Source organism: Labeo rohita, chromosome 5 (assembly GCF_022985175.1).
Source record: "Labeo rohita strain BAU-BD-2019 chromosome 5, IGBB_LRoh.1.0, whole genome shotgun sequence".
Lineage (NCBI taxonomy): Eukaryota > Metazoa > Chordata > Actinopteri > Cypriniformes > Cyprinidae > Labeo > Labeo rohita.
This window is the reverse complement of record NC_066873.1, coordinates 6,330,277-6,351,064: the sequence shown is the minus strand read 5'-3', so window position 1 is coordinate 6,351,064 and position 20,788 is coordinate 6,330,277. Positions and strand designations below refer to the sequence as shown.

Below are 20,788 nucleotides of genomic sequence, written 5' to 3'. Positions count from 1 at the left end.
AGAACCTGACACCTTGCACTTCTGAAGACTCCAGAGTAGGAGCAGTTGTGGAAAATGGAGACTAAAGGGTTCCTTATGGTTTCACAGCTAATTATTTACCTTAATTCTTAATTCTTTTGCAGTTAACACAGTCTTTTCTTCTCGACCTGTTTTTGTCTGACCCAATGAGCATTTCGCTGTACGTGCCTTAACTTTGCAATTTCTAGTATTGCATTAGTATTGCATCCTTTTCATGGGCATTTAATAATTTTGATTTTTCAGCCTGCTTAATAATTCTGCACACCTGAATATAAGGCGCTTTTTCATTTCCAGCCTTCATGGACAATTCTATAATTTATAAATGATTAAAGACTAAATTAATAGTAGTTAAGACTGATGTGGTTTGGAATTGGTAAAATGTGCTTGGAAAAAAATATGATCAGAATATCAACTGTAAAGTGTTCATAACTTGATGTTAGCTGATTTCTATTTCAACAGCGAGAGTTTAGCCTAAAACAAGGTCAACAGAATTTCATTCACTGCAGCACAGATTTGATTGCCATCAGGAGAGACATTTGCTGTACATTCACTGGAGTGATGGTCACGGTGACACACGACTCCCTGAGCCTCGTTATTAATGAGGTTAATTATCAGACTCAAAGTCTGGCCTCAAGAGTCGAGCTCCAGTGATGCAGCGCAGATCAGAAGTGAGTGGCAGCTGTTTTCCGTGACTGACAGCTCTCTCTCTCTCTCTCTCTCTCTCTCTTTGTGTGTGAGTGCAGCGGCGCTGGGCATCGTCCTCACCAGCGGCTGCGCCACCTCACGCCACTGCCAGCAGCAGGAACTGCCGGGAGTCTCCATCCACTGCTGCGACTCGGACCTGTGCAACAGCGCCACCCGCCGGCCGGCACATTCACTGCAGCGGGCGCTGTTGCTGCTCGTGCTCGCACGGATGTGCTTATGATTCACTGCACGATGAACTCTAACAATGAGAATGTGGGCAGAATGGGCAGCCAAATACACCACAATATTCCAACGCAGTAGAACAGCACTGATGTGCAGAGCCATCGAAGCTCAGCGGCATCACTCTTCATATGTGTTCATTTTGATTATGTAAACAGTTGTTCTTTCAGATGGTAGGTTATGTTCTGCTGGTTTGCACTGTACAGTACTTTTCTGCATGTACATACGTACTAATTATAGTAATTATAATAAATGGGGTAATCACTAGGTACTGTTCATGTTAAAGGAACAGTTCACAGAAAAAATGAAAATGTACTATTAATTTGCTCATCCTCAGGCCATCCAAAATGTAGGTGACGTTTGTTCTTCAGTAGAACAGTAAAGACAATTTTTAGCTGAAACCTTGGGCCTTGGTGATTCATAAAATGCAAGTCAGTGACTACCGGCACTTTGGGAGTCAAAAGCACATATCAGGCAACACAAAATGAATACCCATCTTGACAATATATTAATGTCTCATGAAGCAAAACAACTGGTCTGTGCAAGAAACTGAGTATTATTTACAACATTATTACCTGTAATCTAGAGCTTTAGGCAAACGGTCCAGAGTGATTTCCAGTTCACAAATGAATCATTCTTTTGAATGGTTCTTTTTAGTGAACTAGTTAACCAGTTCATCAGTGGGACTGAACCGTCTGAAACAGTTCGCAGCTCAGACAGCACAGATTTACAAGTTACTCAGTTAAAACTTACTTTCAGACGCCTGACAGTCTCTCAGACTGAAAAAAGAGCCAAAATAGTGGCGTATATGATCCTGTAATAAATGAACTGAGTGCTCCAGTTCCTCCAATAGACACTGAACTGAGGAAACCATTGCTACTCGAACCGAAGACCGATGAACCGCTGAGCATGTTTGAACTGAGTATTTGAATGAATGGGTGAAATAAAAGTTTTTATGGTTTCTCTTTGTTTATGCAAAGGTGCACTGATGAAGGGCAGTTTATTATCTTGATATGCTTTAGACATATTAAACATCTGTGTTTCACATCATTATTGGGTGCTAATAATATAATTGTATCCATGTGATGGCAGTACATGATTACATTAAAAAATTGGTCTTTGTTTATAACAAATTGCGATAACAAATTGGTTATTTGAATCAGTTAATTGAAAAAAAAAACTGTCTGAAAGAACCAGTCCAGAGAAAAGAATCAGATTTACCTGTTTGTCTGAAGCTTTGTATTACAGGTAATAATGTTGTGAATAATATTCAGTTTCTTGCACAGACCGATCTTTTTGCTTAATAAGACCTCAATATATCACCATTAATCACAGTACAATTTTGTATGACCTGATTTTTGCTTTTTTTTTTTTTTTTGACTCTCAAAGTGTTGGCGCTGACTTTCATTTTATGAATCACTAAGGATCACAGTTTCAGCTAAAAATCTTCTGTAATAGTCTGCTAAAGAAAAACAGTCACCAACATCTTGGATGTTAAATTTAAAGGAGAACTCCAATTCCAGAACAACAATTTACAAATAATTTACTCACCCTACGTTCCTGTCTTTCTGTCTTCAGTCGTAAAGAAATTATGGTTTTTCAGGAAAGCATTCATAGCGTTGTGGACACGCATCCCAGAGCTTGTACTACACGAGCTTTTGTGCTTAAAAAGTATACTTTTTTTTTTTAATGACCTTTCACTAGATAAGACCCTTCTTCCTCGGCTGGGATTGTTTAGAGCCCTTTGAAGCTGCATTTAAACTGCATTTTGGAAGTTCAAAATCGGGGCACCAATAAAGTCTTTACGACTGAAGACAGAAAGACAAGAACATCTTGGATGACAAGGGGGTGAGTAAATTATTTGTAAATTGTTGTTCTGGAAGTGGAGTTCTCCTTTAAAGCAGATTTTAATTTCTGGTGAACTATCTCTTTAAGTCCATGTTGTTAATTTATAGTATCCATATACTGTAAGAGCACATACTGTAAAATGAATTACAGGTGAACTTCATATCTTTGTAAATACTAATGTTTTGTCATTGTTCTGCCTATGAACTTGTCATGTGTATCACAGAAAAACAGTGTAAACACAATGTGTGTAGAACTAAATGTGATCATGACCACAAATACTGTCATTTATTTTCTGTGAATGTGTGATCAGTGCTCAATATACAGTATTTGATCTTCATATAACAGACAGATTCCAACAAGCGAAAGTAAAGTCAGTATGAAGGCATTTTAAGGCATGCTTATGCTCTAAGTGACTGTCATATTAAAGAACCATTTTTAAAATTGAATTTCAAAGGAAATATAGCCATCCTTTATGATTATACTAAACTGTTCATCTAAATAAAGAAAAGTCTGAAGGATCCTGGAAACTTTTAATGTGAATTCATATAACTGATTAATATTAGTGTTGCATTTTCTGACAGAATTGCAAGGGTGCCAATATTTTTGGCCATGGTTGTATGTGGTTTGAGGTTTTAGTTCAATGACTCACTGATGATTTCTGATGTTCACTGATGATTTGCTGAAAGAGTTCATTTCTTTTTATCTTTTTTTATTATTATTTGCAGGGTTTCGATAAGAAATACAAGCATTAGAGAACTGAACAAGAACAAGCAGGGGTTACAGAAGAAAATAATAATAACAACAGACTAATAATAATAGTTTAACTTTTTTTCTATAAGATGGAATCTTGGATATTATAAGATGAAGTTGTTTTAATCGATGAAATTTTCTGAAGTGATGGCAATCATAAACTAATTCAAAAACAAATACTTTAAAGTTTACAGTTAGGTTTATATTTATATGGTTATCTTTTTCTTTTTTTTAATGTTGTATTTATCTATCATACAAATTAAGTCTGGGAGATCATCTACCATCAGAAACATCAGAGTGAATCTGAAGCCAGAAGTGTTTAGTGAAAGAACAGTGTGAGAATTAACTTAAATACTTGCTGCAATTGTAAAATGGTGAATAATTTTAAAATGATCTTCTATTTTATTTTATTATTAAACAAAAATTTGTTCATACCTTCTGAAAATTAACATTTGGGTAAAGCATGAACCATTTTCCATAAGCTTTAATGGTTGCACTTTATTTTAGAGTATGTGTACTTACATGTATTTACAGTGTACTTGCCTAAGAAAGTACTGTTAAAATAAGGTAACTACAGGCGGTAGGGTTATTGTCACAAATCTGGCCGGTGACCTTCGCTCTTCCTGTGTCAAGTCAAGTTTCAGCTTTTGTTCCTGAGTCAAGTAAGGTCAAAGCTGTTGTTCCTGAGTCAAGCAAAGTTAAAGCTGTTGTTCCTGAGTCAAGCGAAGTCAATGCTGTGGTTCCTGAGTCAAGTAAGGTTAAAGCTCTTGTTCCTAAGTCAAGCAAAGTCAAACCTGTGGTTCCTGAGCCAAGCAAAGTCACAGCTGATGTTCATGAGCCTCATCAATTCTCGTCTGATGTCTCAGAGCCTCGCCATGTCTCGTCTGACTCTCCAAGGTCTCGACCTAACATGATGGCCAATGTGTTGGGCCCACCACGAATGGCTGTGCAGGCTGCAGGCATCCCAGTGGCGTCAGCACCTTCTAGCCCAATCGTTATGGAGATCCTGCCACCTGCTGCTGCTCTTCCCCTAATGGTGGTCGCAATTTTGCGCGTGTGGGCTGCACACTCTGCTCCAGAGGTCTCGTCTGTTCACGAGTCTGCGCCAGAAGCCTCGTCTTTCCACGAGTCTGCGCCAGTGCCCCCAGAGGTGGCGGCTCCAGCTGCAGAACCTCCAAAAGGGGCGGCGTTTCCCTATGAACTCTCAGTTTGTCCTGTCATGACTCTGTCATTGAACTCTCTGCCCCGTCTGTCTCAGCCAAAGACGTGCTAATAAGGCCTACTGTTTTCCCTGCCTCTTTCCTAGTTGCTCTGTCTGCCTCTTCTGTCCCTGTTTTCCCCAGGTCCCAGTCTATGCCATGGGTGTCTAAACCACCCTGGTGGGCTCCTGGACTACCTGCTTCACTCTGGAGGGCTCCTGCTCCGCCCTAATAGGCACCTGCTCTGACCTGGTGGGCTCCTGCTCCGCCCTGGAGGGCATCTGCTCCATCTGCGCCACCCTGGAGGGCATCTGCTCCGCCGTGGGAATCTTCGGTCTCGTCAGCTCTGCTGTGGTGGTCCCTCGCTCACCCTGCTCCGCCGGTCCTACCTCAGTCCCTAGGTCCTCCACATGGACCTGGCCCTCCTTCCCTCGCCTTGTTCCGCCTCCGCCCCACCACTCCCCCGGACTGTTTGTTTGGAGCGTCTGGAAGCCGCTCTTTGGGGGGGAGGTGGTGGGCGGGGGGGGGCTATGTCACGAATCTGGCCGGTGACCTTCGGTCCACTCACCACCAGATGTCGCCCTCTCATTACATTCACATTACACAAACTGTTGCACCACACCCCGGACTACGTTCCCCATCTTCCATTGCACTGATCACATGCATCCAATCAGACACTGTATATAAGCCTTGGACTTCCCCTTGCCATTTGCTGAGTATTGTATTGTGTTTTGCAACTTTACGGAGCCATTGTCTATCCTTAGCCTAGATCTATCCTGTTTCTTCTCAGTTAATCCTTGTTTTGTTTTTATAGCCTTGTTATATTGTTTAGTCTGTTTTGCTGCCTGCCCTTTGGATCTCTAACCTGTCTTATAGGAATTACCCCTTTGCCTAGCCACTTGGATTACGTTCGCCGTTCATCGACCCTCACCTGCCCTATGGACTACTCTTTTGTCTTGCTCTTACATACCTGTTTTGCCGATGTCTGACCCTGCCTGTTTTATGACCATGCCTCTGTCTCGCTCTAATAAAGTTATGCAGATGGATCCACTCGCTTCACGTATCTGTCACTAAGTAACAGTTAGGTTTAGGGTAGATTCAGGGTTAGTACCTAGTTATTACCTAGTTATTGTAATTTCTATAATAAGTACATGAGGAACAGGACTGTAAAATAAAGTGCTACTGCTTTACTAGCTGAATTGTTACTAGCAATAATTAAATTTGTCAAATTAATTTGTACAATTAGTATCCCATACTAAACCCATATTTGCGGGCTAATAATATACAGTCAGGTTCAGAGGTTGCCATAGACTTTAACATTGTCCGTCATTATGACGGACAAGGTCATAAAAATTCCATCATAATCTATTATTATCCGTCATTTTAATTTTCATATTTTAATTATAATATATTTAATTGTTTTATTATAATACAATTAATTGCTTTTTGTTCACATTTTCATTTTTAATTATGAACCTACAGGACGATATAGGCTTATACATTTATTTTGAAACAAAAAACAGAGGAGACTACGTAACTTTTCATATTCAATACCACACCCCATAGTGACAGCGATTTTAATATATTCTCATTTTTATGAACCGATATCCATTCATAAATCCTAATCGATTTTTTTGGTCTATCCTGTTTTTGGTTGATGAATGAACAGTACATAGTGCGCCTCCCATCCAATAAAACGCAATAGGCTAAGCTTTGTTACTTTTGGTATAAAACAAAGTCTCAGATTTCAAATTCTGTCCATTTCATTAGGAAATTCAAGCAATAATTACCATTTCAGCGCTCTTTAATGTCGCGTGATAGATTGTTGTAGCTTCTGTGTACTCAGCTGTGCATAATCAAGGGCATGGCAAAAGATTCGCGACAGTTTTGTCTTTGTTCTGGATCCAGTGCTCTGCTGCTACACTGGAGCGCACTCGCCACCAACTGGACAGGGTTGGAAATTGCAATTACAATTTACAATAGATCATCCTCAGTGTAATCTTTCAAAGTGACGGTGTTGTGCCCAATTCTGAAACCCGCCAGATTACTACAGATTACTGATGTATGGTTTGTTAGGATAGGATTTGAACATCTGGAATCTGAGGGTACAAAAATATTGAGAAAATCGCCTTTAAAGTTGTCCAAATGCATATTCCTAATCAAAAATTAAGTTTTGATATATTTACATGATTTTACTTAATTTCCTAATGATTTTTGGCATAAAAGAAAAATCATTTGCCCAATACAATGTATTTTTGGCAATTGCTACAAATATACCCCAGCGACTTAAGACTGTTTTTTTGGTCCAAGGTCACATATATTTGGACACTGACACAATTTTTATTATCTTAACTGCTGACCAAAACATATTCCAGTTACAGTTATTGTAGCATTCCCAGCTGAACAGATGCACTTTACTCTCAGGAACTGATGTTTACAAAATATTTAATTTCCAAAAACACCCTGAATACAAGAAACAAGCAAACAGTCATTAGACATTTGCATGCAAATTATGCAAATAATGCCCATTACAAACCTATAGACTAATGAATACACATTTGCAATTTAGACGGCCTACACAATTAATAGTGTGACAAAACAATCACAAGCAGCAACTGAAGTCAGTTGCAGTAAAGGTCTGCCAAAGCATCACAAAGGAGGAAACCCAGTTGCTAGTGATGTCCCTGAGTTCCAGACTTTGCCAGACTTTTTCCAGACTTTAAATGCTTGTGTTTATACCAGCCGCGGCGCGTCATGTTGAAAGCATGCCATAAGCGGCTCACAAGCATGACAGGGACCCTTTAAGAGAGTCAAGAGATGAACGGGCTTCACGTTGTGTACGGGCGCGCGCCCGCTGCGGGTCACGCCGAGTGCAGTGAAGCGCGCGTCCTCTGGCGCCGCCGGCCGGTGAGTCGCGGAACTGCGTCAGTCTTTGTGCCGCCGCCATCTTGACCAGGATCCGGATAATCACCACCTGAACACACTGATTTACAGCAAATACACACAACTACAGGTAAGAACATGCGTGACAAACATACACGTCGTGCGTTCACACTGCACTGTCACGCCCGTTACTCCACAGAGCGCGTCCGTTCATTGCTGAACTCAATTCGGAGCCGCGAATCAGCAGTTAGCCGCTCACGCTAGCTAGCCGATAGCAACTCCAAATCACCACAAATATAACAGAGCTCGTGAAATATCTCAAACAGGACGGAATCCGCTCGTTAGCTGGTCAGTGTGTTTATGTGAGCGCTGTGTGTTACTGTAGTAGCGCCGATGAGCTTTATCCGACAGGAAGAGCAGCGACACCCACTCAGCTGATTGAGATTTGTGTTTAACTTACATGTGACAGTTTGACACTCAATACAGCGCCTATAAATGATGCTACACGCAACGACGTGAATTAGTATGAGTGTTTCTACCAAAACAGGCTGCTGTCAGTCATTTGCTTTACACTGAGATAACTGTGATGATGAGGATGATGAAGGTGTGTTATGAGTGACAGTCAGACTGTGCTGCTGAGTGTGTGTGTGTTGTGCTCTGACTGATATCAGAGGATGATTTCTTTTTTATTAAACATACACTACCATTCAAACGTTTTTATAAAGGAAGATTTTTAACGTTAAAGTCTCTTCTGCCTGCCTTTATTTGATCCAAAGTACAGCAAAAACAGTGATATTGTGAAATATTTTTACTATTTCACATAACTGCTTTTTATTTGAATATATTTTAATATGTCATTTATTCCTGTGGTTTCAAAGCAGAATTTTTAGCATAATTACTCCAGTCACACGATCCTACAGAAATCATTCTAATATTCTGATTTGCTGCTCAAAAAACATTTATTGTTATTATTATGTTGAAAACAGTTGAGCAGAATTTTTCAGGTTTCTCTGATGGATAGAAAGTTCAGAAGAACAACATTTATCTGAAATAGAAATCTTTTGTAACATTATAAGTGTCTTTATCATCACTTTTGATCAATTTAAACCACTTAGAACACGATGATGATATATGATGATTAGTAGTAGTCCTTACCAGTTTACCAGTGAAATTTCATGATGTTTAGTGATCACATCTGACGTAATTGTGCTTTTAAACCCTCTTATTTGAAATGTGAAATGCTAATGTAAGTAATGCTTTAAATATATAATAACTTGTATTAAAATTAGTGCTGTCAATTATTTGCAATTAATTGCATCCAAAGTGTATATAATGTAAACAAAAACTTTTTTTTTTTGGATGCAATTAGGATGCTATATATATATATATATATATGAAGAGTTCAGATGCAAAACCAGCTAAAAGCCATCTCGGTCAAAAATGAGATAAAGATACTGAGTGAATGCTCCTGACAAATATACATCCATCAAATGTGTGTGTGTGTGTGTAATACATTATATATGTGTGTGTGATAAATACATTCGTGTAGATATTTAAGAAAAATATTATGTTTATATATTTAAAATATTTTTATATAATATCAGTGATATTAATATAAATGTATACATGTAAATATTTTCAAAATATGTACTTTATGTGTGTGTGTGTATTTATATATACATCATAAATATACACAGTATGCACATTATGTAAACAATTATGTAAACATTTATTTTGGATGCGATTAGTTAATTAATCGTGAACAATCTTTGACAGCACTAATTAAAATAATGCAGTGCAGCTTTTCAGTGTTTCTGCTTTATGTAAACGTTTGCTTTTGCTCAGTATTGTTTGATTAATATTTGTAGACTGATCATTTTTAGATGAATGATATATATGATAACGGTATTTAATTTAAAGACAGTAAATAACGTGCATAACAGTTGCCGCAATTACATGTCTATTTATTTTATACAGTATTCAATAAAATGGTTCATAAATAAATCACTGGAAATGAATCAATTTTAAATCGTTATATAAATCTATTTAAAAAAAAAATCTACTTCATATAGGAACTTCTTGATTCTGTAGTCATATTACAGTATTTTTCACAAATAAATAAGTGTTTAAAACACAACTTGAAAGGACATAACAGTACCATAACAGTGGACTCATGTCTGCATCCAGTTCAGGCACAGAGTACATGTGTTTAATGCACACTGCAACAGCTGGATTCATCAAAATTTGTATGGCATTAAAGATTAAATATTCAAAGCCTGTAAAAAATTGCTTTAAAAATGCTATTGTGACATTTGATTGTAAAATAAAAAAAAAAAAAAAAAGAATTGCTGTATTTAAGAAAAATAAGTACAGTTTTATTTTACATCACTGTAAAATTACAATTCAAATATTTATGTCTTCAATTTCTCATTTTCAAGTGTAAAACCATAGTACTTTCATTTTTATGGAAAACCACCAGGAGGCTTAAAGCTTCTCTTTTGTTCATAAGCACTTGAATACAAGTACAGTACTCACAGCAGAAAGGGTGAGATAATAACTGCACGAATCAGATGTGTTTATAGGTGTTAAATACAGGCTGCTTGAAAAGTTACACAAGCTTATGAGCTGGACAAACACATGTCCATGTAACTGTGGTCAGCTGCATGAGTGATGATCACGTGTGTGTGTGTATGTGTTTCAGAGCGGCGATGGCCACTGCACCCTACAACTACTCCTACATCTTCAAGTACATCATCATCGGTGAGTGAATTAGCAGCAGTGAAGCGTTCGGTTGTGTGTCGTCAGGCTCTCACGTCTGCTCTCTCTCCACAGGGGACATGGGCGTAGGGAAGTCCTGCTTACTGCACCAGTTCACAGAGAAGAAATGTGAGTATGAGCGATTGTCAGGCCTTTCCCTCAGCATGTTAAACACACACGATGCAGATCAACATCCTGAGCCACACAAGCGAGCCTTGTGCTACAAACAAACAGCCTCTGTGTGTGTTTCACATTCACATAGTGTTTGTGTGAAATGATCAGCCCCTGACGGCTTGTTTAAGGGGGTCGTGACACGCTTATTATTTATTTATTGTTATTTGTATTGTTTTTTTGCATCATCACTGTGTGTCTCCAACTGTCAGAATGAAACTCTGCTTATCCTTTATCGTCACCATCATCAGCAGATAGAATGGTGATATGGGTTATATGTGGGTTTGCTAATGGTTCAATAGAGTTTTTAACATCCGATCACTCACTAATAGTTTCTATGCACTGTATGGGGACATCGTCACACAGAAAGGGGCCGACAAACATATAATCTCATATATAATGACATGGTATCTTACAAACACTGAGACATGCCATAACTTATGGTAGTCCTATGACAGTCTTATGTGACTGTCTAGTCAGTTTACATCGAGAGACAGTTAAAGGTGACCTATTATGCCCATTTTTACAAGATGTAAAATAAGTCTCTGATGCCCCCAGTGTGTATGTGAAGTTTTAGCTCAAAATACCCTACAGATCATTTTTACAGCTTGTTAAAATTGCCACTTTTAGGGCATGAGCCAAAACATGCCGTTTTTGTTTGTTCCTTTAAATGCAAATGAGCTGGTGCTCCTGGCCCCCTTTTTTAGAAGAGGGAGGACCTTAAAGAGATAGCGAAAACAAAATAGGACAATCTTATGCACTGAAAATGTCAGAAACTCTCAGGCCCTGTTTACACTAGTGCGTTTTCGTTTTAAAACGGCATTTCATAATGAAAACGAGCCTCGTCTACACTAGCGTTTTCACTGCATTTCAGAAACGATCTCCGTCTGCACTACACAACCGAAAACGCGTGTCACATGACCATTCATGCAGGTACAACCATAGATATGTATAGGTAGATTCCCTAGCTATTATTTAGATTGAGGACACGTCTACGTGCTTGGAGCGGTCGAATGATGCATCTACCTATACATGTCTGTACATCAGTGAGCACGATGTTATTGTTTACACGGTCATCAAGGATAAGCGGAGAGAATGTGGGCAGCCATGCCATCGTTTTCAGAAGTCTCCGTTTTGGTCCGTTTACACTGAAACGCAGCCATGGAGTTTTCAAACTAAAACGGGGTCTGCAGCGTTTTCAGAAGTCTCAATTTTCGAGGGTTGATAACAGCGGAGTAGTGTAAACGACAGGCGTATCCGTAGCAAAAGTTGTGCGTTTTAAAATTAAAATGCACTAATGTAAACACAGCCTCAGTAGTGGTGTTCAGGCTTGTGTTCCAACTGAAATCAGTTTAAAAGTTTGTAATGTGCATAATAAATGTGTGTTTATAAATTACACAGACGGAGAGCATAATAACAACATAGCTGATCTCATGGTGTCATTGCGTGCTATCACAAACTTTATATATCCCACTTGTGATTATGAGCTCAACAAATTCAAGCGGTCGACTTCACATTGCTTTCATTGGCAATTTTTACCTGCCACATTCCTATTTACGCTCATTCTGGTAGCATGTGAAGGCAGCATCAGTGAAAACAGGCAGAGACAATGGTAGCTTTAGCAACATTAGCCTCACAGAGTGCCAGCAAGCTCTTTCAAAGGCAATTTGGAAAACAAACGCGTGATACTTTGTCTGGAGCTGACATTCACCCACAAATTGGTATTGATTCCTAAACATATAAGGGGACTTTTCTTCTGGGACATTTCCTTCGAAAATGAAATTTAACAACAGTGTCCTCAGTGGCTCAGGTGGAGGGAGTCTATGGTGACTCCTATGTTTGTTCACTTGTAATGCCTCTTTGGCCCTGACATTGTATATCCAGCAGCTACAACAAGAAAACAGTAATGTTTTCTTGTTTATGCTAATAGGGCTGAGATCATCACAAATGGGCGGGATTTCTCCCTACGATGACGTCAGCGTAGAAAGAAATCTGGAATCGCATGTTCTGAGAGACTGTTTATGATTTATTAGGATTATTAAAAAAAAGAGTGGGTGGATTTTTTACCATTGTAGGCTGGTTGTTTTCACACACTGCGGCCACACAACTGTGTTCAAACACAGTTCAAGTGATTTTTACATAATAGGTCCTCTTTAAAACTACTAGGGATGCATGAAATGAAAATCTGTTTTCTAAATGCATGTTATAGATCTAATTGTGAACAGTTAATTTGTGCAAATGTTCCTTTTTATGTTTTGATCTGGTAATGTTTTATTACATTTTATTGATTGTAACTGGGATTTTTTAACGAAACGACAGACTTCTCTCTGACCTTGACTTTGAATCGCATGCTGTGAACCCTGAACAATAAATATGATGTAAGATTACAAATAATTGTTTTTATAAAATTCACTCTCTGCAAACTGAGAGAATATGACACAAATTCAGTTTCAGCTGTAGAGCAGCTCTACTGAAGACTAGTGTCATTATTCAGATCAGTGAAGTTCATCCGTATCAGTAGTTGTTGGTGTTCACCATGAACGCTCTCCTCTCCTCAGTCATGGCCGACTGTCCACACACCATCGGCGTGGAGTTCGGCACCAGAATCATCGAGGTGAGTGGTCAGAAGATCAAGCTGCAGATCTGGGACACGGCGGGTCAGGAGCGCTTCAGAGCCGTCACACGCAGCTACTACAGAGGAGCGGCGGGAGCGCTGATGGTCTACGACATCACCAGGTAGGTCAGCTGAGTAACGCGGCTCTCATGCTGCTGTTGATTCTAGCGATGGAAACAAATGCTCTGTCTGTGTGTCGTACAGGAGAAGCACATACAACCACCTCAGCAGCTGGTTGACTGATGCCAGGAACCTCACCAACCCCAATACCGTGAGTATGAGCAAAGTTTGGACTGGCAGTGGTATGTAGGTTGGTTTAAGGTATGTAACTAGGGCTGTCACAGTTCCTTGAATCAATTCGAGTACTCAGTTTTGAAAAAAACCTTGACTGCAGTTTGCCTGTGTTGAGTAACCGGCAAAATACCAGAAGTGTCGCATTTCCACGGATTAGAATCCAAGAAATTGAATATTATACCATTTTCCAAGGCTGCATCATATAATAAACCATTAAAACATTCTAAGCATAATATTATTGTGAATTTACAAATGCTACGAATCAATTAAATTAATATATGCAATGCAGATTTCATATATGCATTTTAATTATTTGCATGCATGTAGATCAAAGACATCTCAGAGCGGCTCCATTCACAGTAAATGCTGCTCCACATAAACTGTTGTCATTTACATGTGTGGAGTGTCTCAAATGAGTGCGGACTTACTGTAACGTTCATCTGGGAACGCAGTGTGTACCATTTGATCAGATTTGTAAGGTAAATCATTTATAAACCTATGCAAATACAGCAGAAAACATCAAAAACTTTCTAAACATGCTAACAACTGTTCTTCGCGATTTAAAAATAAAAGCTCAAAACCCCAGTTTATACATTTTGATGTCCACATAATGAATAAATTACAGTGACTATAGCGATTAAAGTTAAAGACGAAAGTTAAAGATTAAGTGGACATTTGAATTAAATGTTTAGTCAGTACTAAACAAGGATTAGATCACACAGTAAAGTGTAAAAACAATTGTCAGGCTGTTGGTGCCCTCTGCAGTCATTTGTTATAATGTGCAGTATACATGAGCTGATTGTTTATAATACACTATGTATTTTAACAGTTTTGTTCAATAAAACTAGATGATTTCTTGCTTTTGATACTTTATTTGAACTAATTAGTGTTGCTTCATCGTTATTATATATGCATTTTAAGTCATTTTAAAGGCTATTGTTTGCTTAGGTCTATTTTTATTACCTCAGATTAATTATAATTATCAGATTACTCGATTAATCGTCAGAATAATTGACAGATTACTCGATTACCAAAATAATCATTAATGACAGCCCTAGTAGTAAAGTGTCCGTCGAGTTTTATTTTTTATTTTATTTAATTTTTTTCTCGATTCCGTTTTTTCCATTTTATTTTTTTCTGGACTTTTTTTATGGTTAAATTACATTTTATTAATCAAAAAGCAAGTCCAATTAATGAAAACTGTGAAACATATATATTTAACATCAATTTTTAAAATATTTTTAATAACATGTTTTTTGACAAACAAAGTTACTGTTAAAATTAAAACATGAAAAAAAATATTGTGTGATTATTCCTTGATAAAATAAAGTTTTAACAATTTTAGTAATAATAATAATAGTAGTAGTAGTATTAGTAGTACTATGTACATTCTACTAAACAATAGTAATATATAAGTAATATAAGTTAAACAGAACTTTTATTTTGACAGATTGCCGTGAATACCTTTACATTTCTGTGTATATGATATGACGATAGTTTCTCTGAAAAGAAACAGTAAAATGCTCATGAAGGAACTTCTGAGCAGTTCTGGAAATATTCATGTGTTTATATTCTCATTTGGTGAGACGGCAGACACTGAAATCACCACGAGCGTCACTCGCACTTCAGTGTGTGTAGTAAACAAACTGTGCGTCTGTGCCATTCACACACACAGAGACACGCAGAACATGAATGATTCATATATAAAGTCTTTTTAGCTCAATAGCTCAATATTTAGAGATACTAGTCCATATTGTGATTTGATTTAAGTGTAATGACCTACTTTTGATTAATTCATCCAAACTTCATGACAAATTCTTTGACATTCCGCGTTATGACCGGATTCCGTGATTCTGTCCACGTTTTCCGCATCGCGGAAATCATAGGGCCCTACAGTTTGCCCAGTTCAGCATGTTGAATTGATGTCGGGCCGCGAGAGTGAGAAGTCTGATTGTATATTCAGTCAGTACACAAGAATTAAAGAATTACCCGAGCATTTCGATACACAAATGTTTTCTTAATAACATGAGCCTCTTAAAACGAAGTTATTAACATAATTGATGTTCAAAATGGTAAGCATGCGCTGCTTTGTTTACGTTTCGTATATCTGCCTATATCTTGTGTATCCTTGTTTCAGCTTCTCCTTTCGAATGATGAATATAGACTATTTATGCCTCCTGATACATCAATTCCTCACAAGCAATTTTGCAGTTTTTTTGGTCCAGACGCAGCCGACAACACCGTTGGCTTTTGTCAACGCTAGGTTTTTTTAAGTTGTCTTGGTGTCCTGGGCTTAACAGGCAATGTACTCATAGAATGGCAACTACCTAGAAACCACTGAAATCACAGAAACACCTACCTAGCAACACTCTAGCAACCATATTTGCATGAATAAGTCATATCTCAGCACTGTAGCATAGTCGTAACATAGGGATGAGCTCTGTAGACTTGTTAATGTTAGACTGATAACATTAGAACTACCTAGCAACATCTTACCAACCAGCTGTGATCTGGTTCTAGCGACTGGCTTGTGGCTAGTTTAGCACTCAGAGTTTGTTGTTTGGGTGCGGGTGTGATTGACAGGTTGAGGGTGGGGTTTATGGTTGGTTCTGTTGGTTTTGCTCAGGGAGGTTTCTCTGTTATGTTTGTGCAGGTGATCATACTCATAGGAAACAAAGCGGATCTGGAAGCGCAGCGAGACGTGACGTATGAGGAAGCTAAGCAGTTTGCTGAAGAGAACGGTGAGTGAAGCGTTTGTCTGTCCCATTATGGATTACATGACACTGTTCTGATCCCATGTGTGTTTGTGTTCACAGGTCTGCTGTTCCTAGAGGCCAGTGCTAAAACGTGAGTTATTTCCAGCAGCTCCAGCCTTACGGACGTGATGTTATATAACATGACATTATATGAAACGGATCATCAGATAATGTGCTCATTAACAAAACCAGACATCAGAAACATCCGTCTGTGCTGTGTATTTATGAGGAAAACCCACTGTTACAAGCAGGACAGTTCTGAAAGCAGTACTTATCTGAATATATAATACTTTAAAAAAGAGATGAACGTTTTAGAGAAAGCCAACATTATCATATGCAGTTTAACATTATTATTATTATTATTAATAATTAGAGAATAACTAATATTACAGTTGAGGTCAAAAGTTTACATATAACTTGCAGAATCCACAAAATGTTAATTATTTTACCAAAATAAGAGGGTTCATACAAAATGCATGTTATTTTTTTATTTAGTACTGAGACCTGAAATGATATTTCGGCAACACTTTATTTTAAGGACCAATTCTTACTATTAACTAGTATTTATAAAGCACATATTAATGCTCTATCCTGCATGAACATATTTTAAAACCTTGATCCTATGTCATATCTAAACTTAACTACCTTACTAACTATTAATAAACAGGAAATTAGCAGTTTATTGAGGTAGACATCGTAGTTAATAGTTAATAAATAGTATGAATTGGTTATTAAAATGAAGAGTGACTGATATTTCACATAAAAGATGTTTACATATAATCCACAGGAGAAAATGATAGTTTAATTTATAAAAATGACTCCGTTCAAAAGTTTACATACACTTGATTTTTTTATACTGTGTTGTTACCTGAATGATCCACAGCTGTGTTTTTTTTTTTATTTAGTGATAGTTGTTCATGAGTTCCTTGTTTGTCCTGAACAGTTAAACTGCCTGCTGTTCTTCAGAAAAGTCCTTCAGGTCCCACAAATCAGCATTTTGCGTATGTGAACCCTTTCCAACATTGACTGTGTGATTTTGAGATCCGTCTTTTCACACTGAGCACAACTGAGGGCAGCTAAACTGAAAACTTTTAGAATTTGAAGATCAGGGTAAATTTAACTTATTTTGTCTTCTGAGAAACACACAAGTATCTTCTGTAGCCTCTGAAGGGCAGTACTAAATGAAAAAATGTAAGAAAATGCACACATCTCCATTCTGTTCAAAAGTTTTCACCCCCGGCTCTTAATGCATAGTTTTTCCTTCTGAAGCATCAGTGAGCATCTGAACCTTCTGTAATAGTTGCATATGAGTTCCTCAGTTGTCCTCCGTGTGAATAAATGGATCTCAAAATCATACAGTCATTGTTGGAAAGGGTTCAAATACACAAAAATGCTGAAAAACCAAAGAATTTGTGGGACCTGGAGGATTTTTCTAAAAAACAGCGGGTTTAACTGTTAAGGACAAACAAGGAACTCATGAACAACTGTTACAAAAAAAACACAGCTGTGGATCATTCAGATAACAATACAGTATTAAGACTCAAGTGGATGTAAACTTTTTTCATTTTTATAAATTCAACTACTGTTTTCTCGTGGACTATATGTAAACATCTTTTATGTGAAATATCTTATTCAGGTCAGTACTAAATAAAAAATAATTTTGTATGATCTCTCTTATTTTGGTAAAATAATTAACATTTTGTAGATTCTGCATAGTGTATGTAAACTTTTGACATTAACTGTATGTTCCTAGCATGTTTTAGCACATTGTTAAAGCACATTTAGCACACACTGATTGTTAATAGCATGATTATAATGTTGTTACAAATTCCTTACATGGTCCTAGCATGTTTTAGTTTGTTGCTGGTGTGTTTTTTATTGGTGACTTGCTTATTGTTTATAAAACTCATATAAGTTAATCTTAAATTGTCACTTTGTAGAATAGTTACGTTTTCTCATGAGATCAGGTTGGGTTTTCCCAAGCCATCAGCAAGTTTGTCTTTATCTTTTTTTCTAGAGAGTTCTCTTGTTCTCTTAATCTCATGTGTGCATCTAGATGATAACGATGTATTTGTGGTCCCAGAGGTGAGAATGTGGAGGACGCTTTTCTGGAAGCAGCCAAGAAGATCTACCAGAACATTCAGGACGGCAGTTTGGATCTGAACGCTGCCGAGTCTGGCGTGCAGCACAAACCGTCAGCGCCGCAGGGCGGCCGGCTCACCAGCGAACCACAGCCGCAGAGGGAAGGGTGTGGCTGTTAATGACCTTCATCCTCCAAACCCGCCCACCACAACCATCCTCCTCCTCCTCCATCACACGCGCTTGCGGCCTCGGCCCGTCCCAGAGAGCCGCGGGAACCACAGAGGGGAGGATCACGGCTACATGCGCTCATTTCCTCCTTCTGTCTCTCTCTTCATCTGTCCATCCTCACTCTCTCTGGTCGGTGTGTTCTTACGCTCCCATCCTCATCATCCTCTGACTGCACTAACCGCTGCTCATCACGTCACACACATCAGTTCAGCCTCTTTTTATTGATTGATTTTATAGCTCAACAGTGTGACGTGACAGAAGTGAGACCTGCGCAGCAGGAAGTGGTTGAACGTGGTGTGGATTAATAATCCAACATGCTGCTGCTGCTGCATGGGTTGCATTCAGATCGTTTTAATATGGTTGTGATGCATTAAGAGTGGTCAGTCACCTACAGGGCGCCCTTTTGACACTCCTGCAGCTAAAAAGCTTAGGTCGAGGGTGCAAAATAATGCATCGCATTTTTATACGCACCTGTGCTCAGAATAACGCATTGCGTTTTTTATGCATCTGTAAATGCGCAGTGGTCGTATTGATTCCACTGATCCCAGATTAGAACCCTAATGAAACGTCTCAAACTCGCAATCACGTGCATGTTCACATGCGAGAGCATGAGTCGGTTTGGGTCGGACAGCTTTATGAATCAAAGACACTTTACGGAAAGATTGATTCTTTCATTGCCCCTGTCTCCTCTTCTGCTCCATCATATCAATATACATTCGTCTGTCCTCACCACCATTATTTTATGTTGCCTTATCGTTATCATTCATGTTAATATTATTACTATCACCGTTTAATCTCAACTAGCTCAACATGCAGTTCGGACTTGAGTTAAATAAACAAACGGTTTTACAACACTGCTACTGTTTTGTATAGATCTATGAAATGTGACGGAAACGGCTCCAGTTGTGTAGGCTGTACAGTAAACATCAGCGCATCGGCTTGTATATTAACAGCACCGCCGCAACTTCCTCCGAAGCAGCATCTGTGTCTTAATTCAGTGTATGTACCATATGAAATCGGATCTGATTCAGCTGCTGTATATAAGGCTGTATGTGTTGGTGATGTAACAGAAAGAGCACTGACTCCTCACTCAAGAGTGTACATCACAAACTCTCACACATCCAGGTGAAGAGACGCTAGGCAAATTCTCCTACAGAAAGTCTTACAGATCTTGACTGATCAAAGGCAGAAATCTGCGATCTGATTGACCTCTTCTCGCTGTTCACGAGCAAAAACAGTACATATGTATAAACTTTGAAGGAGCTGTGCTAACGTTTGAAAATCTGTTTTTGTGTGTATATGATTTTAAAATGTTGACATTTTGATTTTAATGATGACAATAAAAATGCTCTAGACAGAAAGCGTTTCTGCATTCATCTGAAACAATGTTTAAAATGAAGATGAGCATGTTGACAGAAACAAACACTACGTTGTTCAAGTAGCAAAACTGCTTTGTATTTTATGCAACAAAAATTGCACCAAGGTTACAGGAAGAATCAACTGAAAATAAGTGACGTGTATTTACAAAGACGAGCAATTAGTCTACAAAAGGGTGAGGCTTGAATACACATTAAAAAGTAGTGGCATGATTTTAAGAGAAAAAAAAAAAACATGAAACGTCAACACTGGTAGTACCATGTTGAATTAAAGGCAGCTTGTGGTTGGCCTCCTCCTCAGGCGTCGCAGTCAGATGGCAAAGTGTTGGAAAAGACAAACTAATACTGAAAACAACTGCATTATTTCAATTACACAAGCAAAACAAACAGGAAAGTTTTAGTAATTTAGTCATCGACTCGACTCCCACATCCTCAACGAGAATCATGTGGCTTGTGGTCATTGGAAAAAGCTGCTCCGATCACATCCGTAATACCGGAGCACTTAGGTCAGTGGTGTGTGGAAAACCTTTGAAATGACATCAAGTGGTAACTGAAGGACATTACAACAAACATCTATACATATACTGCTTCTTAAGCACTGATTCTCACTTCCAAGTCTTTCTCCTTGAGACAGTAGTGTTTGATTCGCTGACCAATGATTCATGTTCAGCTAAGTCTCTTTAAGGCAACTCTGTAGTTTCGGAAAGGCATGTATGTAGTGATTGTGCTGACAGAACACTTGTTCAAAACCCTCGACGGGCCCGGAAAGGGTGGAAAACCGATCCCACTGGTGGAGTTTCAATCGTGGCACAGTGCTGCAATCATACAATACTTGATCAGTCGGTTCGAAAATGAAGTTCCTCATATCACAGGGACCGTTCACATCTC

The 20,788-nt window shown here is 38.4% G+C and overlaps 1 protein-coding gene across 1 annotated transcript; it reads left to right on the top strand.

Annotated features, from left to right (window-relative positions):
• The first annotated feature begins 7,626 nt into the window (after positions 1-7,626).
• rab14l (RAB14, member RAS oncogene family, like) lies at positions 7,627-20,141 on the top strand. Its single transcript, XM_051111049.1, has 8 exons — positions 7,627-7,752; positions 10,324-10,382; positions 10,455-10,508; positions 13,109-13,286; positions 13,369-13,435; positions 16,112-16,199; positions 16,275-16,305; positions 18,298-20,141. Exons 2-8 carry the CDS (start codon positions 10,331-10,333, stop codon positions 18,473-18,475), a joined length of 648 nt encoding a protein of 215 aa, XP_050967006.1. The 5' UTR covers positions 7,627-7,752; positions 10,324-10,330; the 3' UTR covers positions 18,476-20,141.
• Positions 20,142-20,788: the final 647 nt, after the last annotated feature.